The sequence below is a fragment of the Martes martes genome, assembly GCF_963455335.1.
Source record: "Martes martes genome assembly, contig: SUPER_18_unloc_1, whole genome shotgun sequence".
In the NCBI taxonomy this organism is placed as follows: domain Eukaryota; kingdom Metazoa; phylum Chordata; class Mammalia; order Carnivora; family Mustelidae; genus Martes; species Martes martes.
This window is the reverse complement of record NW_027666704.1, coordinates 2,517,247-2,544,058: the sequence shown is the minus strand read 5'-3', so window position 1 is coordinate 2,544,058 and position 26,812 is coordinate 2,517,247. Positions and strand designations below refer to the sequence as shown.

The window sequence follows — 26,812 nt, the reverse complement described above, 5'->3', positions numbered from 1 at the left end:
AATAATTCACAATTTTGTGAATTGCTTTTCTTATATACAGCATATCTTATGACTGTCAGCTAGCTTAAGCTTTCTTTTCTTCCAGAACGTAGCTGCAGAGTGTTTGGTCTCAATTTGTGATAATAAGGACTTTTGTAAATACAGGAACGTGATTCTTTTAAAACCGAACATCTGTCAGCTTATTTCCATTTGCCTAATTTTCATTTTCTTACTTGTTCTGTTTGTATTCACCTGGTGTGGTATGCCAGTCAGGAGGGGAAGCAGGAACAATCCCACTCAGATCTACAGGCACAGGAGGTTATGTTAAATTTGAGCCCTGACACTCTTTGTCATGTCCATGAACAGAAAGTAAGAAGTAACCTAAGATGGGGCACCTGGGTGACTCAGTGGGTTAAGACTCTGCCTTCGGCTCAGGTCATGATCACAGGGGTGAATGTCTTTTGTTGTTGGTATTGTCATTATTTTTGTTCAAATTGAGAAAATAATTAAGACTTAAAAAAAAAAAGATGCAGAAATCTGTTACGCTTTCAATGGTTTAGGATTCTGAACACTTGTGCATTGCACAGGAATTGTTGAACTTACCACAGGGAGGAACCTACTAGTTTTCCCAACATTTTCTTGAATTTAATTGAAAAGAATTTCTATTGTGATATTCTTTTTTTTTTCTATTGTAATATTCTTAGACCTTTCTTTTTCTTTTTTTAGATTTTATTTATATATTTATTTATTTATTTATTTTAGAACAAGAGCGTGCAAGCCAGGGGAGGTCCAGAGGGAGAGGGAGAGAGAATCTCAAGCAGACTCTGTGCTGAGTACAGAGCCCAGTGTGGGGCTCAGTCCCAGGACCCTGAGATCATGACCTGAGCCAAAACCAAGAGTTGGATGCTTAACCAACCAACCCCCCCAGGCACCCCGTTCTTAGGCCTTTTAACTTTAATAAAATATATTGGTTCTAATATTTAATCCATTATTTAATTTTATATATATATTATGAGTAGATGTATTTCAAGTTTGTCTACAGTTTCCTGAAAGGTGTTTTTCTCCTCATCCAAAATCAGATAATATACAGTGAGTCTTGGATCTGCGAATAGAAGAGTTCCAGTTCTTTTGGCTGGTGTGTAAGCTCAGCAAGACCAGGAGCCCCATCTGTCTTGTTCTCTGTTGTTTCCCTGGAGCCCAGAACACTCACTGCCTCATACAAAGTACTCTGAAAAGTATTTGCTTAATGAATGACTGAAAGAACTGCGTTTTGTGGGTTTTGTGAGGTTTTTTTTTTTTTTTTAAGTTCACTTTGTATGTTAAGTGTAACTACAATGGAATGCTGAATAGTGAGACTCAGTGGAATTAAATGCCTGTGTGACCGACACAGAAATAAGATTTAAGAACTAAAGGAGTGTTGGTGGGGGATACTTCTCAGGAATGCCAAACCCATTAAAATACTCCCACCTTTTGCATCTCCCCAGGAGCACTCACTGTGGGCCTCGTGCGACAGTGTCAGACAATCCATGGACGAGACCGGACGTGCATCCCACCTCGGCTTCCCCCAGAGTGGGTCACCACACTGTTTTTTATCATCATGGGAATCATTTCATTGACTGTCACATGTGGTTTGCTGGTGGCTTCCCACTGGCGGAGAGAAGCTACAAAATATGCTCGATGGATAGCATTCACTGGAAGTAAGTAATCTGTGCTTACTAAATTACTAGAAGGCATGCACACTGGTATTTAATGAAGATATCAAGAATCAGTCATAAGGACTCCATAATCATCAAAGAGCACCACTTGCTGTGGCCGTCATATAGACTCTACACAGTCCCATCAGTTCTTCAGAATTCTCACCACAAGATCAAGACATCCAAAACATTAATTGCTTTGTATGAAATGCTATATTAATGAATTTTGGTTTTGCTCACATTGTGACATAAGCGTTCCAGGTCTGGGCTCAGAGCTATCACTAGCCTGAGTCTTTTACTCTTCTTGAAGGTATTGGTATCCTCTACCAAATAAAGGTAAATCTAGAACAAAATGTACAGAAATATAAATTAGATTAAGGTGGTGATTTGTTTTTTAATATTAATTTCGAGCTTCTACTGTGAGTTGTGCGACCATTGAAAAAACCAACACATTTGGTTAATAGTTATTTATCAACATTTCATACTCCATTAAGCTCTGCCCCAGGGTATGATATATATTATACATTCTCTTGTACTCTACAAAATTGGTTTAATTTCCCAGCACATCAGAGGCTTTTCCCAAGTTAAAAGCAACAAAAAATGCACAAAGGAAAGATATTTCTGTAATTTTGCTTTCTTGCTTCTTTCTAAAGCAGTTTTGTCCCCCCGCACCCAGGGGATATTTGTCAATGTCTGGAAACATTTTTGATGGTCACAGCTAAGGGGGTCTTACTGGCATCTTGAGTAGAGGCCAGGGATAATGACAAAACCTCCCACAAATGCAAAGGACGGCTCCCCACAACAAAGACTTATGAGGCCCAAAGTGGCAATAGGTCCTGTTGAGAAACTCTGTTCTAAAAAACAGGGTGACAGTCCTTATGCCAAATACCACGGGATTTATCTTCTAATTCAATGCCTTATAATTATATCAGGTTTGCGTAAGTTTTAAAAAGTGAATATTATAACATGGCTTACTTTCACTTGATATTTTCATTTAGAACTTGTATGGTAGGGGTAAGCCATAATCCCTTGGATCCTTATTAATGTTAAAGCTCAGTTTATCCTTAAAGACCTTAAGACAGAGATATTAGTTCATGAATCTCAGTTTCTCCCTATATCTCTGTGAAACTCTTTAATGTATATGTTTCTGGCTCTGTTGTTTTATTTCTATCTGTACATCTCCCTTAATTTTAAAATTTACATCAAGTTGACTTTGACTAAAAAAGTCTTCTCCGTTCTTATTAAGAAATGTATAACAAGGGCGTCTGGGTGGCTCAGTGGGTTAAAGCCTCTGCCTTCGGCTCAGGTCATGATCCCTGAGTCCTGGGATCGAGCCACGCATCAGGCTTGCTGCTCCGCAGAGAGCCTGCTTCCTCCTCTCTGCCTGCCTCCCTGCCTACTTGTGATCTCGCTCTCTCTGTCAAATAAATAAATAAAATCTTTTTAAAAAAAAAGAAATGTATAACAAGTTGATGACCTTGTTTGAGGTCAAACAGACCTCCTGAGACCATTCTTTTCTGAATAGTAGGGTCCGCAGGCAGTTGTAGAGACAGTGCTGCTAAATTAATTGATGAAGAATTTTAAGGGACTCTTTACTCACAGATAACAATTACTTATACAGATAGAATTCATTCTTTAAGGAATAAAATAAAGTCAAAGTGGCAGGATTTAGTTTCTGGATTTAGTTAACATTTGGGAAGGCATATGCTCTGAATACCAAAAATATAAAATGTAATTTAATAATAACACTACTCTAGTATGAGTCAAAGAAAGCATTAAAATGCTTATGTGAGCCTTTGGTTCTTGGAACCCAATAAACAAAGAACTGTGGTTATCTTGTTTTTCAATTCCTTTCAACAGATATGTAAGTATTTGTAGCTACCTCCAAATGTAACGTGTTTACCCTTTATTTTTTAGTTAAATAATATAATAACTTCTAAAAATAATATGTGTATATGATACATAATTCAAAGCCTAAGAAAGGATTGCCAGGGGATAAGTAAGTCTCGTGTGTGGCTTCATCACCTTGCCATTTAGTACCTCTTTGCTGGAAGCAACCATTGTTACCAGTTTCTGGGATTTCCTACCAGAGGTGTCCTATGCACAGAAACATATATGTATATGTTTGAATGTTCTATGAATATATATTCTATTTATACTGTTCTGTACCTTGGTTTTTTAGCTGAGCAATATACTCATAGTTAATGTCATCTAAGTAAGCATAGGGCTGCATTACTCTTCTCAGCTTCCTTAAATACATTGTTTTTGTTACCCGAGCTAGTCCACTAGGGTGGCAGTTCTGAGAGGCATCTAGCTCCCCCTGATATTTCCAATCAGCCTTTGAAAATGTACTTTATTTCTATTGTATATATTTCTATTCCTCTTAAACTGCAGTTTTGATAAAAATGTCAGGGTAACATTTTCTAACAGGTTTACACAGTGGGGAACTCTCTCAGAGGAGAGCCACATGTGATGCAGCCTGCTTGTGGGGGCAAGGGTAACAAAGATGTGTCTTTTTCTTCAAGTCTGACCCTTATCCTTAACTCTGCCACTGTAATTTACATTCCCATCTCCCAGTAAACTCAGTATCTGAGTCTCACCATCAAGAAATGTCTGCCATGGAAGATAAGAAGTGATGTCTTTATAGTCTTATTTAGGACTCAAAATTTAATTGTCAAAAGTTGATAGATATTATCGGCATTAATAATATTTTAAGATCTAGGGAGCCTGGGTGGCTCAGTGGGTTAAGCCTCTGCCTTTGGCTCGGGTTATGATCTCAGACTCCTGGGATCGAGCCCCACATTGGACTCTCTGCTCAGCAGGGAGCCTGCTTCCCCCGTCCCTCTGTCTGCCTCTCTGCCTACTTGTGATCTCTCTCTCTGTCAAATAAATAAATAAAATCTTAAAAATAAATAAATTTGTGGGGCACCTGGGTGGCTCAGTGGGTTAAAGCCTCTGCCTTCGGCTCAGGTCATGATCTCGGGGTCCTGGGATCGAGCCCCATGTTGGGCTCCTTGCTCAGCGGGGAGCCTGCTTCTCCCTCTCCCTCTCTGTCTGCCTCTCCCTACTTGTGATTTCTCTCTCTGTGTTAAATAAATAAATAAATAAATAAATCTTCTAAAAAATAATAATATTTTAAGATCTAAAGTAACCTCACAGGTCCCAAGAGCTTAAAAGAAAACTCATCCACTTATACTAAATCTTCCCAGAACTATAGAGAACCTAACTCTTTGGTTTAAAAACTAAGATTAGATCAAATAGAAGTTTACTGCTTCCTTAGTATTTGATTAAGCTTTTCCTAACTAATTGGGAAAGTATTTAACTCTTGTAAAATATTAAACTCTACTTTAAATATAATCATTAAATGATTACTCCATTATGAAGGATAGATTTTTATTTTAGAGCAGAAAGTAGAAAAAGATAGGAGTGAAGTTGGCACATTAACAGGATAAACAATTGTAATATCTGCATATCTCTAAGCACTTCTAAATTATATGTGTTTCTTGAGATTATATGAGTCAACATTAACAAATTATTTTTAAAGCAGTAACTTTATCTTACTGTTTTTCGGTTAGATTGTGTATAGCTACTTGGATTACAGTTTCATTTTATTTACCAAACCATATTAAAGTATAAGAACAGTTAGAAATTGGTGATATATAACACTGATAAGTGGGCATTGACAGCACTAATAGTCTTACTGCTGACGGTACAACAGAAAGGCCAAAAGATCTAATACTTAATATGTGAATTTTTCATTTGTTCCTATGTAGGCACCTGAAAGAGTACAAATTCACTTATCTAATATTGTTTGTTGCAGTTGTTGACCCAAAATGAAGTAAACTGTCTGTATAATGTAAGATAATCCATCTAGGTGGTGCAAAGCTAACAAGAATGCTGATGTGTTCTATAAACCAGTGTATTAATTAAGAAAATGTTACTTTTTAATACCTTGGATATTACCCTAGAGGTATTTCTTCCAGGAAAAGATTCCTAATTGGCTTTTTAAGGTCTCTCCTATTAAATTTGTTGATTGATTAACACAAAAATAATTTAGGACAACTGTCAGCTGCTATATTTATCCAGGACTTTGTCTGTATTCCTGGGGATATGTTTAACTTGGAGGAAGTTTCTCATTCGGTTAATAATGGAAAGCTTCACCCCTTCACATGCAGTGAGTATAGTAACCTGTCTTCATATTACGCTGAAGAAATGTTTCTGCCTCCAAAGAAATTTGAAGGACTATGAACATTTGACCAATGTACTTTCAAAAAGCATGAAACATGCTCTTGGGAAAGCTAGCCTATCAACAGGTAATTTGTGTACAGTAGGAAGAGTGTTTCTTTGGTAGCCCTGGGCCACAAGCTGTTTGCTTAAACAGAGGGCTGTGGAATTCTGCCCAGATGCTGGGTTTTCTGATACCTTTCTAGAAACATTTTAGCAAATAATATATTTCATTGTGTTTGCATACAAAATGCAAAGAAGCCCTCCCCACCCCATTTTAACCTGTGTACTCAGAAAACCTGAGAGAGATTTTATTTTAACATTGTCCATAATGAGAAAGAACCACTCTTAACAGTTTACTAATTGGGGCTCCTGGGTGGCTCAGTGGTTTAAGCCTCTGCCTTCAGCTCAGGTCATGATCTCAGGGTCCTGGGATTGAGCCCCGAGTCTGGCTCTCTGCTCAGCGGGGAGCCTGCTTCCCCTTCTCTCTGCCTGCTTCTCTGCCTACTTGTGATCTCTCTCTCTGTGAAATAAATAAATAAAATCTTTAAAAAAAAAAAAAAAACAGTTTACTAATCATCTCAGAAGTCTGAGGTTCTTTCCACTAAGTGATAAATAAGAGTAAGATGAATAGTACTATATTTGCATCTTTTCTCCAATTCCTTCTAATACCAACTGAGAGGAACAGAGAATTGGCAGAGTAATAACTGATAATGTGCAACATTTATTCAGAACTTACTATCAACTTGGCACAGTGCCAGGGACTTGACATTGTTTTGTTTATCCTTCTGGTATTTACCCCATTTTTAGAAGGGAACCAGAAGCCTAAGATTGCACCGCTAATAAGTAGTGGAACCAGAACACATTCCCTCTCTAATTCTAGCTCGAGCCCTTAGTCACTACTTTAAGTGGTCAAGTATAGTTTATGCACAACCTGAAATTAATACATGTCTGCTAAATATACAGGAATTCAATTTTTTAATTAAAATTTTAAAAAAGAATAGCTTATATAAGCACTTACATAGTAGGTTTGGAGCCCTTTCTTAATGCTGATACTCAAAATCATCCTAACACATATTAAAGGCTAGCACAGCTTTTCCTATATATAATTGTTAGGCTTTGGGGATATTACGTGATCTGTAGAAGAGTCAAGTCTTTTGACAAGTGGTCAGTGTTTTAACAGGTTTGGCCATGTTATCAATCCACAACCCTTCTTATAAACTTCCTTTGTGCCAGATTTTCATTGTTTTCTTAATCACCAAACCATGTTACTAATGTTGTGTTTTGGTTTGTTTTACAGTGATCCTTTTCTGTATGGCTGCCCTAATATTTCCGATAGGATTTTACATCAATGAAGTCGGAGGTCAACCTTATAAATTACCCAACAACACAGTAGTTGGGTCATCATATGTACTTTTTGTCTTATCAATTTTCTTTACAATAGTAGGACTTCTATTTGCTGGCAAAGTTTGTTTACCAGGCTGATGAATGTCTAAACTGCTCAACTCTTCTATTATTTTTTATTTTATTTTATTTTTTTATTTTTGGAGGGGGGAGGACAAAGGCAAGGCATCTGAGTAGTCCTCTCATAGGAAGATGCTTAGATGAAACTGATGCTGAAAAGGAAAAAAAAATGCTTTGATTTGTTCTCACTATGCACTTTGGATTTAAAAACAAAACAAACAAACAAAAAACAAAAAAAACAATAAGGAGAGCCTTTTCCATAACCAAATACAGACAATATTGACTAAATCTCCTGAGCATATTCAGGCAGTCAGGTCTGCACTGTGATAGCAACCTAGTGAAGGAGAATGCTTTATACTAAAAAGCATGTGGCCCTTTGTGACTCTGTTGTTCCGTTTTTAACGTCTAATGATTGATGAAAAAAAAGTCTAAGTATTTATGAATCATGGTGGACCAGAGGGTTACAAGAGAAGTTCATGTGGGGCTGGCCTCACCTCCTAAGAAATTAGTGTTCACAGCTTCCTTGTAATGGTATGAGCCTTTGGCACCAGAATGATTTGCTGTTGCATTACTACACCAAGAAGCCAATAGATCAAAACTTGTTTGCTAAAATGTATGTAAAAATCCTGAAATTCCCTATTCTCTGTGTACAAAACAAAACAAAAAAATCAAACACTAAGAGACATGTTGGGGGTGGGTGGGTGGGGGAAATATTCCTTATATTTATATAAATATATATATAATATATATATTTTGCTGATGCAGTATACAGTGTGTATATATGTGTGTGTGTGTGTGTATGTGTGTGTAAATTTATATACACACACATGCAAACAGTTCCTGGAAGAGAACTCTGAATGCTTTGCTAGCAAAACACTGTGGTGTGCAAACCTAGAACTCAATAGAAAAAAAAAGCCATTTATCTGAAGGCTGCATAGTGGAGAGAGTCTTCAGTTTACCTCATTCTTTGTAGCAGCCCTTGATTTTAACAGGTTTTGTAATAGGTACAAATAATCCCATACCTTTCTAGGTCCAATTTTAAGTTAAGCTAAAATTCTTTGTAGGATTAATTTATTTGTATATGATAGTAGAAGGTAAGATCATGTAAAACCTTATAATTTGGGGAATCTGACACTATTTAAATTATTGGCAACTGTCGTCTGTTGTACAGGGGTTCTCTTTTTCTACCGGCTCAGTCTGTTACATCAGTAATGCATTTTCTATGTTCAAGCACACAACTTTACATAAATACAAAGTTCACTAGTAAGATCAATTTATAATACTTCGGCTGTCTACAACACTAACTGCACTCTGCTATAAAAACTAAATGTATGTTCTTTTCATGTAAGCATTATTAATATATCTCCTTTACCAAAAACCTGAGCAATACAATATTTTCTTTATATGCTATATGCCTTTGTTTGCTAAAAGCTAACATTTTTGCATTTACTTTAAAGGGCTGTACTAAACCCACAGCTTTACGTTTTTTCCTAGAAGCAGCATTGCAGCTAACCCCCGAATCCACAAATAGTTTTAAAATACAGTATTTCTCTTCTCCACATTTCCATGCTTTCATATCAGTGCTTAGTTCTTTTTCCAGATGAACACTATAGATAATCTCCTGTTTGAAATGTGGGGCAGGAGGCTCTTTCTTGGCAATGGAGCTAAGTTTTTCTCCTTTCTAGTGAAACGGCAACCCAAATGTCCCTATTAGTAGAGTTAGAGTCCCGTGTAGTCCATGCTTCACACAAACAGAAATGAATGCACTGTTTTTTTGAAAGCTCAATTATAAATTATAAAAGGGTTACTTCATAAATGGGGCTGCCTCCTCAGATATTCAGAGTATAAAATGGAGGAGCCTGATGTGTTTCACACTGGCTTGTTTGACGTTCATATATTTTACTGTTAATTCAACAGTATTTTATTGTGAAAGAAAACCCCAGTGTTTGAGCTCACTCAGGAGTCAGGGTAAGAGGTGAACCACCACTGTGGTGCATTCCTTGAGTGTTCTGGGGGAAGGTCACACTTTTCCTTCCCAGGGTCAAAGAAACCTTTGGGAAATGACTGAAGGAGACTATTTTTCCCCAAGTATTATGATGTGTAGTTAATTCTGAGAATACCACTGGATGTGTTCCATGGACATTTGGGATTGCAGTTCCCATTGTGATTTGATTGGTTCTCCGTCGAATGGATCACTTTGAAGGAAGGTTTTGGTTGTCACCATTATACCACTGAGATAAAGTGTTAGCAAAGTATGGTTCAGCTTAATTTATGATATGACCAAGAGCTTTTCTCTTCCAAAAGATGAATTTTATTGTAAATAGTTTCTCAAAATATTTTTAACTGGATCATGAGCATGGGGAGAGAAAGTTTCTCAGCTGCTAAGAATTTCCCCACTGTTTACTTCTTTCACTTACAGTGGTATTGCATATAAGATGACAAAATTTAAGGTTTTATTTGTATCTATTACCCAAACCATCAAGTTGTCTTTAATTTAATCATGTCTTGGAGGTCCAGTGCATAAAGGCTGATAGAGGAACACTCCCTCTAACCAGTCAGCACGCTACCCAGGATTGAGACCATCCCATCAAGTAGTATGTGAAGTCAAATCTTTGTACTCTTCCAGACCAAACAATGAAATGGATTCATTCATATAAAATTCTATAAATCCTGTAAGTGGAAAGATAGACAACTGTCAGCAGTTGCTTTTAAAAAGGTCACTATAATAAGTACTATATAGTACAGTATTAATTTATAGCAGGAAATCATATCTTGTAAACTGTATATAAAACACTGTTTTATGGTGCAATCATTTGTCAAACTTTTGTCTGTTACATTGTTTTTAGAGTGTGTGCATTCTTCTCATACCTAAGAACATCACTGTAAAATCTGCTGAAAACTATTTATAGGTTTTATTTGCACAAGACTTAAATTAGTTTGGAATTTTTGGAAGCTCCTATTGAACATGCCTAAACATCTGTAAACATGAAAAATCTTCAATTCATTAAAAGCAAACATTTCAGTATGATTCTTTCCAAAGGTAATCCATGTTCTATGTTGTTAATGTGTGTATGTAATTTTTCTGACTCGTCTTCTTATCCTATTTTCTCTTCCATTTGTTTTGTTTTTGAAGGATGGCTCTTTTTTTTTTTTTAATGTTCTAAATGACCAAAACACTTCATTGATTTTTACCCTTTTACCTAAAGCTTTGATATCCCTGCTTGATGTTCTGTGAATTCACTGTTTAATATCTTAAGTAAAATAATAGTCCTGGTGACATACAGTCTATTGATTTAGAGAAAAGGCCCTGAAAAAGTATTGGAAACTAATTTTAGATATACTTTTAGCTATTATTTCGCATCGTGGGCTTCATGGGAAGAACATGTTGCATTTATTTTGTCTTTATTAAAAGACTACTAGCCACAAGTTACTCCGATTGTAGTAACTGTTTTATCAACCCACTTTGATCTTCTTTTAAAAATTAAATTTACATTCACAGTTCAAAACAGTAAGCTGTCTTTCAGAACTAATTTTTGAAGGATAAAAATATATGAAGGAAAAACATGGCCTGTGTAGGTTGGATTCCCTACACAGGACTTACTAGTTGTATCACCTCAAGAGATTTTAGAGTTTGTGATCAAGGTCTGTATATTACCCCAAATTTTATTAAGAATTGTTTTCTAATTGGTTATAACATTTTTCACTTAATAGTTTCAAAACAAATTGTTAATACAAACTGTATAAAATGAACATAATTTTCTTCACTTGTATTTTTGTTATTGAGCAAGTTTATCAAAATAAATTGTCTACTAAAGAAACTAAAAAGGCTCCTATTGCTTTGAAATAAGCTTTGATTTTAAAAATTCATTTCAGGGACGCCTGGGTGGCTCAGTTGGTTAAGCAGCTGCCTTCGGCTCAGGTCATGGTCCCGGCGTCCTGGGATCGAGTCCCGCATCGGGCTCCTTGCTCCGCAGGGAGCCTGCTTCTCCCTCTGTCACTCTGTCTGCCTGTGCTCGCTCTCTCTCTCTCTGACAAATAAATAAATAAAATCTTTAAAAAAATAAAAAAATAAAAAAAATAAAAATAAAAATTCATTTCAGAAGTTGATTTCTTACAGAGGTTTTACATATTCACACAGTGATACTGCTCTGCCCCTTGGTTTTGTTTCGTTAGCGTTGGGCAGGGAGAAGATCTCCCTCTTCTTCCACTCCCGCTCCCAGCTCCCTCCTTGGGAAGAGATGCCGGTAATATTCCAGAATATGGATTAGGGCATGTTTACCAGTAAGAAGAGTCAGTCAGCAATAAGAGCCCATACATATGTGGCTCTCTCTTCTACATCATGTTTTTATGAACTGAGACCCAGTGAGCCAAGGCCCTCAAAGCCAGCCGTCTTGCCTTTCTCCCTCGCACATAGACCTAGGACCATTCGTCTTTGCTTCAGTCTCCTGTTTCTACTTCAGGCCAAAGGATTTGGCTTCCAAAATTTTAAAATATGGATTGAAGGAGAAGACAGAGGGCTCAAGTCTTTAGACTCATACGTGTGCTCCGTCTCAGCTTTACTGTAGCTTTCTCGAGCGGTCTCAGGGTTAGCCCAGCCGAATAATAACTAATAAAGCACTGCATTTACCCTTTGCTGCTGTTTCTTCTTTATAACGGCCCTTACAGGAACCCCTCGGGGAGTTGGAAGATAAAGACAAAGTAGGATTTGGATGTTCTTGAGTTCTGGTTCATAAAGGCATCTTATCTTTTTAGAGTGACCAGTCATCCCCATTTGCCTGAGACTGAGGGGTTTCCTGGGAAATGAGACTTTTGGTGTTCTAACTGGGAAAATTCCAGGCAAAAGGGATGAGCTGATCACCCTATCTTCACGCTATCCAAATCTAACCTGGTGTATAACACAGATGAGAGGTATTTGAAGAATTCTATAAACATTACTAAGGAGGTCAGTTGGAAATTTTAATGGTAGACTTACACAACTTGTAAGAGAGTGGGAGAAAACACTTTTCCTTCTCTTTGGTAATACCTTACTATAGGTAAGGTATTACTGTACCTTACTTACTACAGTAAATACCTACAGACTAGCTTTAAAAACAATAATGTGAGGGTGCCTGGCTGGCTCAGTTGGTGGAGCATACAATTCTTGATCTCGAGGTCATGAGTTCAAGCCCCACATTGGGGCCAAGAAAACCACAATAATGTGAGTCCATAGACACCTCATTTGACTTAGTCTTCCACTAACTCTGTTCTAACTATTGTATGAGGAGATTATAGGAAAAACACCAAGACTGGAAGACTGGGTTCCTCTCATGCAAAGTCAACTCTTCTGGGTCACAGTTACCCAGCAACAAAATAAAAGTAGGTATTTATAAATGGTATCAAAGATAGAAAGCATAATGCTGTATTATTTTTTTAGAGATTTGGTTCTTTTCCCAGGAGGAGAAGACAATGGGATGATATTTTCAAGCATATTCAAGTTTTCTACAATTCAGCCTCAGTTCCACGTGCAGACGGGCAACCCAAGATTAAATTTCAAGAGAGATTTTTCATGAGACTCAGAAAATTTTAGAGCTGGATGAAATACAAAAGAGCGCATCCAGTGTTTCCATTTTCCAGATGAAGAAATCAAGGCCTCAGGAGAGCAGACTGTCTTCCCCGAAGTCACACAATAGCAGAGCAGGCACCCCACACAGGAAGAAATGTCTGTGACAAAAAGTCCTTGGACAGTTGACCTAGGACAGCCAGCTGTTCGTGTTCTATAATGTCTGAACCAGTCTTCCTTCCACTATTCTCCATCTATCCCACCCCACTAATTTCTACCAAAATTACCTTAACCCAAAAGAAAGCATATCATTTCTTAGAGTTCCTGTCATTCCCACTCTACAGAATGAAGTGCAAACTTCTTTAGCATGGCTTCCTGATCTGGCTTCAGTGCGTCTCTTCCGTCTTTTTACCCACCATTGTATCTCTTCACCTTACACAGCCAAACTAGCTAGTCTCCAGTCTTTCACTACACCTGCTCTTCGTCTTGGCTGTGACTGCACTACCTCTTCCTCACAGTTCTCCCTAATCCTGCTCATATTTGAAACATAGCTAATTTTTTTGTGCTTTCTCTTTGGCTTATACCTCTAATAGAACTTATTTGAGGTGAGTAGACTGCCTGGATTCAAATCTCTGTTCCAAAATACTAGCTGTGTGACCCTTGATAAATCACTTAGCCTCTGTGAGCCTTGGTTTTTTTACCTGTAGAATAGGGTTAACAGTACCTATGTCTTAGGGTTATTGTTGGTTTAAATGAGAAAGCATGGAAAGTGCCTGGCTCATAGTAAGCATTCAACGTTAGTTGCTGCTGTTCTTACTAATAAACATCTCCCTATCACTAGATTATAAACTCTTGAATGTGAGGAATGTGGCTTTCTCATTTCCCTTAGAGACCTGGCACATTGCTTTACATGTGAATTGAATTATCATAATTAAATTTGGCCTAGGTTATAAAGGAAAACTGTGAAACTGTATTTGAGAGACCTAGCCATGTATCTGCCAGGACTGTTTCAGTGAAAATCTTTCTGAAAGCAGAGGCTTTCCTAGATCAGCCCTTACAAGACAATGTGGCTATTTTATTGGTAGGTATTTGACTGTATAATATGCCAGTGTCATTGACCTCCTTAGGATTCAAGACCTAGGACCTTTACTACTCAAGACCCTTTGTGGACTGAAGACCCTTTCCTACCGAGTTCATAGTGCTCCACTGTCGATACCAACCCAAAGAGGACCAGGATGATGCAAGCACCCTGTTGATCCTGAGAGAACTCTCTGGAGGCTTCTTCAAGCTTTCGGGTTCTCAGCTCTCTTGAAGCCATGTATTTGGTATGTTTTGCAAAGACTCGGTTCTGCCAAGGTGGTTTTAATTATTTCTGCTAAAAGGAATGGACTCAAGGATTTGATCTCATTTTAGATGCAGTTATCCCCAACCGGCCATGTTATGGCCCTTTAGTAAATCCTGCCATTGTATTTGGTCACTTATTAAATCAATCCCTATTATCTGTCAGAGCCAGTTGGTAAAATAAATGCTGGGTCCTCACTCTGGCACTCTTTTCTTGTTTAAATATTTAATTTGGTTGTCTTAGACAATTGACATATTTTCTTAAATAAATTTAAAAAACAACTCATTCTTTTATATTGCTTTGTTCTCTGTGGCAAAATGCAAATGCAGTTGAAGAACCAATCACAGAAAATCCTTTCCATTATGCATATTAAATTGCTCTAGAGGAAAGATAATCCACATATCTAAGAAAGCTTTTAAGTACCTCATATCTTACTGATGTCGTTAGTGAGTAGTGGACTCCTACTGCGGTGTCGCCCCCACTTTACCTCATTTTTGCTGTTTTGGGGCCATCAGTAACTTTTTCTTGTCCCAAGTGCTGTTGTGGAGAAGGAAGTTACCATAACCCTAAACTGGGGCAAGGGGATTTTTTGTTTTGTTTTGTTTTGTTTTTTTTACAGTAACATGTGTGTAAAGTTAAAAAATAATGAGTATAGGAAATTAAAAGTCTCCCCCGCATCTACCTTTCAGAAATTACCACTATTAACAGTTTATTAGGTTTCTTGCAGGTATTTTGCTGTATTTACTATATATATAGATGCATATACTCTCTCTGTCCTATATATATATATAGATGCATGGTGTGTGTGTGTGTGTGTGATGGCTATGTCCTGTTCAGTTTTAACAAAAGCAAGATCATATTATACATGCCTCCCACCACTTTCTTTTTTACTTATGATGGGTATCTTTCTGTGTCACTAAATATAAATCTGCATTTTTAGTGGCTGTATAGTATGTGTGTGTGTATGCGTCTGTCCTCCTCCCTTGTCGATGTTCATTTAGGTAGTCTCCATGTTCTTTGCTATTACAAATAATGCTGCTTGAACTTGGGCCTTAGATAACAGGAACTTTCCACATACCATGATAACATGACATTCTAACTGAATATATCAACTACCCCATGAAAGTCAGTACATATATTTTTAAATATTGGGGTTAAGAAATAGTGGCACTCAATACGAGTTTGGAGAAGGAAACTAATATTAAATTTAGGTTATGTGTTTTTCCATATGTCATCTTAACCTTCCTCCTGAGGTGAAGTGGAAGTGGTATTTTATAGACCAGAAAACCATGCATCAAAAGGGGAATAATTTACCCAAGGCTCAGTAACTAATAATGTTGAATCTGGGTTTCAAACCTAGGTTCTCTGACTTCAAAATCGAGAATCACTTCTGTCCTGGCTAGTGTGAAGGAAATAAAAATAGCTTGTCCCAGTTGCATGATTTCTTGGCTCAGACATGAGCAGCTGAATCTATGGTTTGCTTCTTCTGCATGTGGAATGCAAGCAACCATAAAAGGTAGTCCTGCTTAGAAACAACCTATAAATACTATATAATTTGTTGGGGAGAAAAGTATGTAAGTTATTAAGCTGTTTGTGTTCAGTCTTCCATCATTTCCCTCTCACTGTCAAGCTTTCTGCAATCCTGCTAATTGGTAACTTCACTGATTGGTGAACTAGATGATGTCACCCTTTGATTTTACTGGGACACTTTTGGGAATTGAGCACCCAGGGAAATTTCCCCAAACAGGCTAGATCTTGTCCCCTCTGTAGCACTTAAAAAACCAATTAACTAGATCCCTTCTACCCTGTTAATAGGAAATCTACTGGTTATTGGGTTACCCTAGGATTGTGCAGAGGACCATGGTTCAAATATTAGAAAGCCCCCTCCAGTCATTTGTCATCTGTCCACACTTACTACTGCTGAGAGTTCTAATATTCGAGGCTGAATGGTGCAGTAGTTCTGTGTCCATCCCACCTTCAGGGCATGGTGAAGTTTGGTGGGCTGGGAAGACTTTCTCCCTGGACTAAGGACACATTTCCTCTTAGGTCTTACCATCTCAAAGTGCTGCTACCAAACACTGAGCCAGCCCCTACCCCTTCTGATTTCCAGATACCTGATTTCTTGACCTCTATCTCTTTCTTCTTCCCTTTTGGCTTTCCTCAGATGCATATTTGCCTAGTACCCATGTCCCCTTCTTTGGTTCACACCAAAACAATCCATCTTTTTTCAAGGGGCTGATTGTATCCTCCGGCTGCAAGACTGGACACAGAAGCCAGGTCTGGCCAATCAGCCACAGTGACTGTTTCAGAAATGAGTGGGTCACATGACCAAGCCAAGCCTGGGCCTTTCCTGGAGCTCCTTGGGAAAGAGGTGCTCTTCTTTTAGGGTTGCTAAGTTGGAGGGCGGGAGCGCTGAGTGCTGCTGGTGTCCAAGTTTGCCAAGCACTCATGAAGAGCCTCCTTAAGAATAAAGCCATCACAGAAGAAAGGAGCTGAAAAATGGAGACAGATTTCTATTAACATCGTATTAGCCTTTGGATCAAGCCATGTACGAAACCAGAAAATCCTTTGATTTTTCTGTGGTTTGAGCAGATAAATTCCCTCTTTTCCTTAAGCCAGTTTGAGTTCAGTTTGTCTCTTTAACCTGAAAGAATCTTGATACACTCACGCTTCTCTTGACATTAAACACATCCTTCACCTCCCGTGCTTTAGCACGTCACTTTAATCTCTCAGCGTGGGATTTTATGAAAAAGAAAGAAATGTAGACTTCAGGCTACTTCTCAACCCAACAAAAAGCACCTGCTACTGGCTTGAAATGGGAAAAATAAAGAAAGCAAAATACAAGTGAATATCTAAAAAAAAAAAAAAAAAAAAAAAAAAATGTTGCACAACAATACTGTCTTAGTCTGCTTGAGCTGCTATCACAAAATACCGCAGTATAAGGTGGCTTCTGAAACACAATGCTAATTAGGTGTTAACTAGACTTACTGTGGTATCATTTTTGCAATATATACGTCTATTGAATTACAGTATACACATGAAACTAATCTAATGTTATGTGTCGTATCTCAGTTAAAAAAAAAAAAAAAAAGAAAAAGAAAAAAAAAAAAAAAAAAAGAAACCAAAACCATTGGAGTTTTAAATGCTGGAGACAAAAATCATCAAAGTCATCCCTATCTGCTTATTTCAGCAAAGGAGGATTATAAACTAAATATGGCACGACACTACAGTATCTATCAACAAGTTAAAAGAGCTTTGGAATTCGTTTTCTCCCCAGATTTGAGAAAAATCAACAAGGTACTTGGGAACTTGATGTGAACTGAAGAAAAAACTTTGTTTTTAGGGTCTATAATTTTGAAACTTTGTTTTTAGGGTCTATACTTTTGAAAATAAAGCCCCTAGATTCATACATTTTACTTTTTGTGTCTTTATCTTACAGAAATAAAAATCTCACAGTGCACAAAGATGTAAAACAGTGTTCATTGCAACATCGCTTTAAAAAAATTTATTTCTCACAGTTCTGGAGGCTGGAAATCCAAGATCAGGGTGCCAGCATGGTCCGGTAAGGGTCCTCTTCTGAGCTGCAGACTTCTTGTATTCTCAGAGGGCAGAAGGAGCTAGGGGCTCTGCCCTCTTTTATGAGAGCACTATTCCCATTCTTGAGGGCTCTCCCTCATGACCTAAGTGCCTCCTGTAGGCCCCACCTTCTAATACCATCACTCTAGTGGCTAAGTTTCCAACATACAAATTTTCAGGGGGTGAGGGGTAGGGGGTGGGGACACACAAACATTCAGACCATAGCAAATGGTCGTTTAAGGAGAAAGATACAACAAATCTAAGTGTGTATTCCATAATTTGGAACTTCAAAGTGTGTAAAGCAAAAATAGAATTAATGGGAGAATTAGGAAATCAACACTCAGTATATCTTGGGCAATGGGACCAGGCTACAGCTCCTAAATGAAGACCAGAGGTGGATTCACCCTCATCAGTTTCCAAGAAACTAAGGTAAGAAACCCAAATTCCTATTGTGCTCTAATTCCTTACATAGGGCCCAAATGAACTACAAACTATCTAAGGAGAGCTCAGAAAGAAGGTACCCACACACAGCTTTCCTCTTGCTTGGTCATACAGGCTGAAATCTCACTCTACTTTATCCCTCCGACACAACTACATCCAGAATACGTGTATCATGTAAGCTCAAGTAGAAAAAAGCAATCACAATGACTTTTCAATGTTGGGTTTTACTTCTTGTAAAATGTTGAGACCTATGTATCCAGGAGCCAAGGAAACTGTACAAGTACAAAACTACCCGTCTTGGGCCCTCATGTCTTCCAAAATGGTGTCTCAAAGCTAGTCAGCCACTTCCACAGAGGATTTCCAGTAGGGTGGGCACAAGGATCCTTACCCCTTGTTCACAGAGTAGCTATTGGTTGGTTGCTCTCAGCCTCTTGTAACTCTCCCCTTTCCTGACTTCCTTACCTCTCTCTGATCTGCCTCCTCTCCTGCCTTGTTGGTTTTGACAAAATGCCCTCCCACACGCCACACTACCCTCAACCCATGACTACTGCCCACAGTGACGGGTGGTAGGTAAGCAGTTTCTTTTGGGAGGGGTTTTGTTACGTCTGATCTAGCCTTCAGGAGCCGCTGCTAGTGTCAACATTGGAAGAGGTTCTCCACCATGTGATGAGTACTGCAAGGAGCACATGTTATAGATGATCAAATTATAGTTTTGGACAGGGAAGACAGTCATTTGAGAAATCACCTAGATAAACTAAGCGGAGATCCCTTAGCCTCTCGCAAGCTGGTTGACATGGGGGTACATCACTTCATCTCTTGACTTCCATAAAAGAAGGCATTGAAGACGGTTCCCCAGCTATGGGCAAGGGGCTGGTTACATCATAATCACCTGGGACCATTGTTAAAGATTCATGTTCCCACACTCCACCACAGTTCTGTATCTGTCTCCCAAATGGGAATGTTATGGATGTTTCCCTAGCAAACAACCCAGATGATTCTGATGGGCACCTGGGTTTGGGAACCACACCACTTGATGATCTCTTCTGAGGCTAAGAGGTCACTGAGGCCGCTGCTGTATTAGCCAGGTTTGGGTGGGCCTGGACCTGGTGGAGGTGAGGGAATGCCAAACCTCTCTCAGGGTGTGTGTTTGAGAGGGCCCCAGGGAATCTGAGAAAAAGGAGACAGTTACCAGTTTTCCCAAATGGCACGGCACAGGTTCTCTGCTACCTGTCTTCAGTTCCCACCATGGGAAGGCAGCCCTTAGCAGGACTCTACTGGTCTAAACCATCATTTTCTGCTGACCCAGAGAGTCTAGAAATAGAAGTCCAAATCCTGCTTCCAAGCTTCTGTAGGGGTGGAGAAAAGCAAAGTGCCTGGGGAAAGGCTGTTAACAAGGAAGTGGCAATGTCTTCCCTGGGGTGAGGGAGTTTTCCCCTGTCCCTGCCTCAGGCTGCAGTGGTGCAGTCTGTTACCTTGGAGACCAGCTAACACTTCCTGGCAGGGTGAGCTCCACCGCTGAGTTGCTTGGAGGAGCATAGAGGAGGTGGGAACCAGGAAAAGCAGGGTCCTGGGATGACCAGGGGCCCCTCTCCCAAAGATGGAGAAATAAATGGAGAAATGCAGGTGAGGGTGAGTTTCACAGGGGTGGCAGGAGGGTAAGACGGGGTGGGGCACACCCAGACGCTGAGCCCTGGAAAGAGGTTTAGGGAGCCTGGGCCCATGGGCCTCTGCTCCCTACATGCCAGGAGCTGGGCTGTGTGTTGGGGGTGCAAACACAGACAAGGAAGTAGTGGGACTGCTGGGGAGAAGGACCACGACATCTTGGTATGAGGCACCCCAGGGCAGCAATAGGAGGAAATTATTTCCTTCCTGGGGGTTGGAGGGCAGAAAAATGGGGCTCAGGAAGGACTTGCTGGGTTTTTGTAGGGCTAAGGGTGTTTGTAGAGGTGGGTCCAACTTCAACAAAGAAGGGTATGACATGGTAAGGTGCATGGAAGTAGAGGTTGCCAGGGCCCATAGAAGGGTAGGCGGTAATGGGGAGGAGTCAGCAAGGAACAGGTCCTGAAAAGAACAGTAAACATTGCAAGGAAGGTTCAGCTTGATGATTGCTGGCAGTGAGGAGCCCCAGTAGGTTCTAAACAGGTGGACAACTCTGCTTCTCGGAAAAATCATCCTGGCATCAGAACGTAAAATGGACCGAATGGGGCAAGACTTAGATTGTCTGACCATTCAAAATACAAACCCTGGGGGGGTGGGGGGGCTTTGTCCCAGATGTTTAGGAGAATCCAGATAGTAACAAACCAGGAAGTTAGCTGGAGGTTTTCTCTAGTCCACTAACCAGAGCTACTACCTCTCTCCCTTTGCCCGTGATGCCATCTCTTAGGGGCCAGCCTACATGTTCTCTTTCCCACCCAAGCCCCATCCCCCAGGGCAGCGTGGCCCACCTTTGTCTAAACCCTAGACCTGCCCTGAGTGCACTTATTCAACAAACTTTTTTGAGCAGTTACTATGTTCTGGGCACTGAGTATACAAAAGGCTTCTAGCAGGGATCATAACTAAGTCCCTGCTGTCATGGATCTTTTACTCTTAGTGGGTTGACAGGTGGGAGAGAAAGGTAATAAGTAAACAACGTAGGACTTCAGATGTTAAAACAAAACAAGTTCTGGAGAAAACAGTAGGGTGGATACTGTTTGAGATGGGATAATCAATGAAGCCCTCTCTAGTGAGGTTTCATTTGAGTAAAGACCAGAGGGTAAGGGCTGTGTCCAGTTTCTCTCTGCCTCCCCAGTACCAGCTCTTTCTGGGACCCAGCAAACACCCTAAAAATGTCCACGGGATAAGTGATGGTTTACATGTCCTATGCTGAAGCCCTTGAGGAAGCAGCACGTTGTTCTAACACTATTCTGCATTTCTATAGTACTCTGTATTTACAAAGCTCTTTGACGTTCTCAGTGTGCGCTTTCGGTCTCTTGACCACTGTGTTGAAGCAGGCAGGGCAGTTACCAGGAACCCCATTCCATTCTGCAGAAGAAGAAACCCAAGGTCTGTTGCTTTCTAGAATACCATGCTGTGTCGTGAGTTTTATGCTGACCGCACGCACCCTCCTCCTCCATCAGCCACACCAGTCACCCTAGAATCCAGTCGTGCAGGCGTCTGAATTCATTAGATTGTTAATCACTCACCGAAAAAAGAGAACTGGGACACTGTGGGGCGTCCAGTGCTCACGAGGCATTTCTATTTCAACAGTCTCTGCCACTGGTCTCTCAGCCAAGTTTCCTGAAGGAAAGCCAGTTGTTTTTTAAACATTTTTTTTAACATTAACAACATTGCTACATTATCTTAGTGCTGCCCAAAAAACAAAGCATCCTCTGAGTAAAAGATTAAAGACCCCAGAGAGAAAAGCTAGTTGCTGTACCATCATTAGGCTATTTTATTTAATGATTTCATAAGAACGCACACACTTATTTTTTAAGCTGCAACTCCTAAGTTTCTCACTTGCTGTGTCTTAGCCAATATTTTTGTGGTTGCAAGTAACAGAAACCTAAATGAGCTAGCTTAAGCAGAAAGATGGGGAGTTATAAGGAACAGGGTTTTTCATGGCACCCAAGAGCCGAAAGTAAAGGCAGTTCTTACAAGTGCCTGGGGTCAGCATTTAGATATTCAAGAACCAAGACAGTTTCTCAACCTCCCATCCCCCAAGTGTGTATCGCCTGCCAGTTCCTTCTCTCTTGTAACTTATGGTCTAATGGGAGAGAGACAACAATTTTTAAAAATCACACTAAAGAATGTATCATTCTGAGTTAAAAGTATCCTGAAGTATCCTCAAGTTCTCTGAGAGTTTACATAACACTAAAGGAACCTGAAATACGGTGAGAGGGTGAAGAAGAGCCCCCAGCGAAAGTGACATTTAGGCTGAATTATCAAGAATAAGTTGGGAGAGGGGGAGGGGATGTTCCAGAGCAAAGACAGCATGTGAAAAGGCCCTGTGGTTAAAGGAAATGTTTACCATTCCAGGAATTGAAGGGAGGGCTCATGGAACACAGAATGGGGGAGCAGGGGAAAAGAGGGAAAGCTGAAGAAGTGGGTCGGCAGCACCCAAATCGTGCAAGACCTCAAATGCCATCATAGGAATTTTAGTCTTCATCCTAGAAATGAAAGGAAGCCTTTGAATAGTTTGAAGCAGGAGGGAGAAGAGGAGGTGTGACGTTGGGTTTGTATTTTTGAAAGATCACTCTGGCTTCAGTGAGAACAGACTGGATCTGAAGGGTCTGAGGGAATTTGGGGAATCCAGGGAGTTAGGGTCTGCTGCAATTGTCTATGGCAGAGATGACAGTGGCCTGGACAGAGAATGTCACTGGAGACAGATATGTGGACAGGTTGGAGAGTGAGAAAATTAACAAGATTAGGTGATGGATTAGATATGGGAATAACCTATCGGGAATAATTCCTAGGTTTCTGACTCATACAAGTAGATGGAAACTGCCTGTTTTCTCTAAGCTAGAAAACCCTGAAAAGAGGATAGATTTGTAGAGAATATGAATTCAAGTCTTGGACATACTGAGTTTGAGGTACTCTGGATGGAAATATCCAGTGTTGATGAACACGGTCTGCGATCAGAGTGGGAGGTCTGGATTTTTGATATGCCACTGGGAGTCATCAATGTGTGTACATGACAGCTGAGGCCAGGGACAAGGGAAGGATAAGACTGCCTAGGAAGAGAAGATAGAGAGAGAAGGGTAGAGATGGCATAAATTAGCCTTGAGGAGTACCAACTTAAAGTGCTCGGGTAGAGGAGAATGAGCCTGGAAGGGAGACCAGGAAGGAGCCAGCAGAGAGGCAAGAAGAAGGTCCCTGTTGAGGGCAGATGTCATTCACAAAGAAAAGAATTCAACCTCCTTTCAGTACTTTTCCCTCCTCTCCCCCTTCTTAAAATCCTTATGATCACTCCTTGCCATCTCCGAGCAGCCCAACCTTCACCATACTCTTAACACAGCCACCTCCTTTCTGTCCTTCGCGTAGGTCAAAGCTCAAGGTCAAGCCTGCAGCTGACCACCTCAGCTATGCAAAACAGATCCCTTTCCTGATTACTCTCCAGCAGAGCATCCTGTTCACGTCCTTCTTAGCACTTGCCACAATTTCTATAGATACTAAATTTAATTTTTCAACATCCGTCTTCCCCTTCTAGACTGTGAGCTCTACCTCAGTGATTCTCAACTGGGGACGACTGTGGCCCCCAGGAGACGTTAGGCCATGTCTAGAGACATTTTTGGTTGTCACGACCTGGGAGGCAGGAATGCCACTGGCATCTAGCGGGTGGAGGCCAGGGATCCCACAATGCACAGGACAGCCTCCCAACCAAGACTGACCCTGTCCAAAATGTCAAAAATGCTAAAGTTGAGAAGCCTCTGTTCCCTTGTTCACCATCATATCCTCACCACCTGGCATAATTGATAAGCATTACTGAATGAATGAATGAATGAATGAATGAATGAATGAATGACAGAAGAGTTGAGTTGACTGTAGATAGCCCCCAAAGCTGTTGTCTCTGTGCTGCATTTATCTTTCTCTTCTCTGGTGTTCCTTTTCTCCCTAGGAAATAAGCTTTGGGTGTTTTAATAATGGCTACACATACTAGTCCTGTCTTCCAAGATAATACGTTTCTGGAAGATCACTGGTAAGCATCCTCTCCGATTTTTCAAATGAAGACAATGCCAACATTTTGTTGCAGGTCGTTGAGGGGGGAAATAGCTGCCTCGAAGCAAGACTGGATAAATGGTCGTGGCATCAGCTCATGCCCGAGGACTTCCGTTTTCTCACTACAAGAATGATAGAATAAAATGTCTTAAGAACCTGGAGTCCACCTATTATCAGGACTCTACAGGAACCCTTCCCAGCTACCACACAGAGATAAAAATGGCTCTGGAGGGGTGCCTGGGTGGGCCAGTCCTTAAGCGGTTGCCTTGGTCTCAGGTCATAATCCCGGGGTCCTGGGATCAAGCCCCGCCCCCCCCACCCCCGCATCCAACTTCCTGCTCAGCAGGGAGCCTGCTTCCTCCTCTCCTACTCCCCCTGCTTGTGTTCCCTTTCTCACTGTGTCCCTCTCTCTGTCAAATAAATAAATAAATCGCTCTGGAGACCCTAGAAATGTGGAGGCAATGTCTAGTGCTGGGACACTGATCAGTCACTCACTGTGTGTTTTGTAGGAAGAGAAACAATGACAAAGATCCAAAGAACCGACTGGACCAGAAGGACCTTTGTGGACGTGGCCAAAATCCAGACAATGGACTACTGGTGACACATGTTAACCAGACACAGGACTTACTGGTAAATACGACATAGTGCTTTAACTGAGTCACAGTGCTTACAAATCATAGTCAGGGAATGTGGAATGTTTAAACTTGGGGTGTTTCTTTTTCTTTCTTTTTTAAAAATTTATTTATGTGAGAGTGTGTGTGTGTGTGAGAGAGAGAGGGGGGACAGCAGGGAAGAGCAGAGCGAGAAGCAGACTTCCCATTGAACAGGGATCCAGGCACAAGGCTCTGTCCCAGGACCCTGAAATCATGACCCGAGCCAAAGTCAGACACTTAAGGGACTGAGCCACCCAGGCACCCCACTCTGGGTGTTTCTTTCTTCACGTAGGATCTCGGGATAGAAAACTATTAGTTAAGCATTCATCTCTAATCCTTTGCCTTTCGAAATGATAGGAATCTCTATGCTGTTTATAGAAATCTTATTGCCTTCTTGGCCATATCAGGAAACATTCAGGAGTATATGAAGACTGTGTTATCAAAGCCTGAAGACTAGGGAATGTAATTCTAAAATTCCCCTTTCTGAGATTTGTCTTTCTTTTAGGATTCCCTAAAACCTAGATCCAAAAATCAGTTTCAGGGAGTGCTATCAGAGCAAGAGCATTGCGGCAAGAGAATTAACTTCGAAGAATAACCAGAACGGTGGCTTTAGGCTTCCTTTCCATGTGTCCGTGAACCGGACAGTGGGTGAGTGGTCTAGACCACAGAATTCACTGCACCATAGAAACTACTGTCATCAGGAGTAGTTAGGTGCAGGCCTGGTCTAAAATCACCTACCTAATCTACCTGAGAGTTTAAAGATGATGTCTTTGAGATGACAATCGGTCAAAAACAATACAGTTTTTTGTTTTTTTTTTTTTTTAAGATTTTATCTATTCACCTGACAGATCACAAGTAGGCAGAGAGGCAGGCAGAGAGAGAAGGGAGGAAGTAGGCTCTCCGCGGAGCGATGCGGGGCTCGATCCCAGGATGCTGGGATCATGACCTGAGCCAAAGGCCGTGGCTTTAACCCACTGAGCCACCCAGGCGCCCCAAAAACAATACAGTTTTAATGCCGGCAATCAAAAACTCAGGAAAATGGTCCTGTTGGACTTTCCTCAAGTATTCGCGCTAATACTTGGAAAGTATTTTGGGAAATACTTTAGGAAAGTAATTTTAATTAAATTACTTAAATTAATTAAAAGAAAATGAGGAAATGTCAATAGTCTTGAGAGTCTGGGGGATTGTTCCAATGACTTCGGTTGTTGATAATGCGATTCTTCACTTCATGTAATTTCATATCAAGTGGGTGAGTTCCCAGGTGGACAAGGACCACTCATCCCCTTACCAGCCACAGCTGGGACCTCCTTTATGTCAGAAATGAATAGCAGTGGGAAAGAGAGAAAGGATTGTTCTAACACGGAGATCTTCCTCCTCTCTCTGTAGAGCACATACCTTAGTATGTAACCAGTGTGCCCTATGGTCAAAATGTACCCTGTCTATCCGTCATACTGAAACACGATGGATCATTGCAAATACAAGTAAAATGGAAGAAAGGTGAATTATCAGTCTACAGTGCACGGAATTATCAACCAGGGAGTCTGTTAAGACCTGAAAGATGAAGAGAGTGACCTCTAGTGTTCATATGATATAAAGCACCGTTTCCCTCAGTGCGAGATGGGGACGATGAATTTTTAGGCGGTGCTGTTTAAGGGCAGGAATTAATTAGCATAAGATCCTATGAGAAAGTTATCTTTTTAGTCAGTTCCCCCTCAGTCCTTCGTGAAGATAGTCATAATTTGGTGCTCACGTGAGCTATGTAGCTTGGGTTTGAATCCCAGCCATACCACTTACCAGCTGCGTGACTTTGGAGAAATGACTTAAAGTCTCTGTGCCTCAGTTTCCTTGTCAGTAAAATGGGGTAATGACGGAACTGACTTTGTAGAACTAAATGAGTTAATATACGGACAGTGCTTGACACATAATAGATTCCGTTTAAGTGTTGCTCTCAGTGTTGTTCACACTTCTTTAGGGCTTGCTATCTCCTTTTGGAACAGGGCAGTGAGCGGGCCTTAGACACAGAACCGAGGGCATACAATAGTATCTAGCTGGACTATAGCAGCATTTCATGTTCATTGAGGGGGAGATGCAGATCAGTGCTGGGATCTGTTAGCGCAGCTACACTCAAGGCTCTGTTTTGCTATAGCTTCACATGCCCATTCTACAGATGAAAAAAGAGCCCCACTGACCTGCCCAGCATCACAAA

The 26,812-nt window shown here is 40.4% G+C and overlaps 2 protein-coding genes across 3 annotated transcripts in view; both read left to right on the top strand.

Annotated features, from left to right (window-relative positions):
- The window catches only part of MOSMO (modulator of smoothened), a 62,636-nt gene extending 48,551 nt beyond the window's left edge, over positions 1–14,085 (top strand). The window contains exons 2-3 of one of the 2 annotated variants that reach the window (XM_080831708.1): positions 1,464–1,676; positions 14,028–14,085. In XM_080831708.1, coding sequence (XP_080687834.1) covers positions 1,464–1,676; positions 14,028–14,041 — 227 coding nt within the window. In that variant the 3' untranslated portion in view covers positions 14,042–14,085. Of the gene's footprint in view, positions 1–1,463; positions 1,677–7,197; positions 8,013–14,027 lie in introns of those variants that run through there. The other variant, XM_080831707.1, reaches the window with a different exon arrangement.
- A 3,711-nt stretch (positions 14,086–17,796) lies between these two features.
- The window catches only part of VWA3A (von Willebrand factor A domain containing 3A), a gene marked incomplete at both ends in the record, with an annotated part of 58,007 nt that continues 48,991 nt past the window's right edge, over positions 17,797–26,812 (top strand). Inside the window, 2 exon segments of the mRNA XM_080831697.1 lie at positions 17,797–17,804; positions 24,463–24,583. Of these exon segments, the coding sequence (XP_080687823.1) occupies positions 17,797–17,804; positions 24,463–24,583 (129 nt within the window).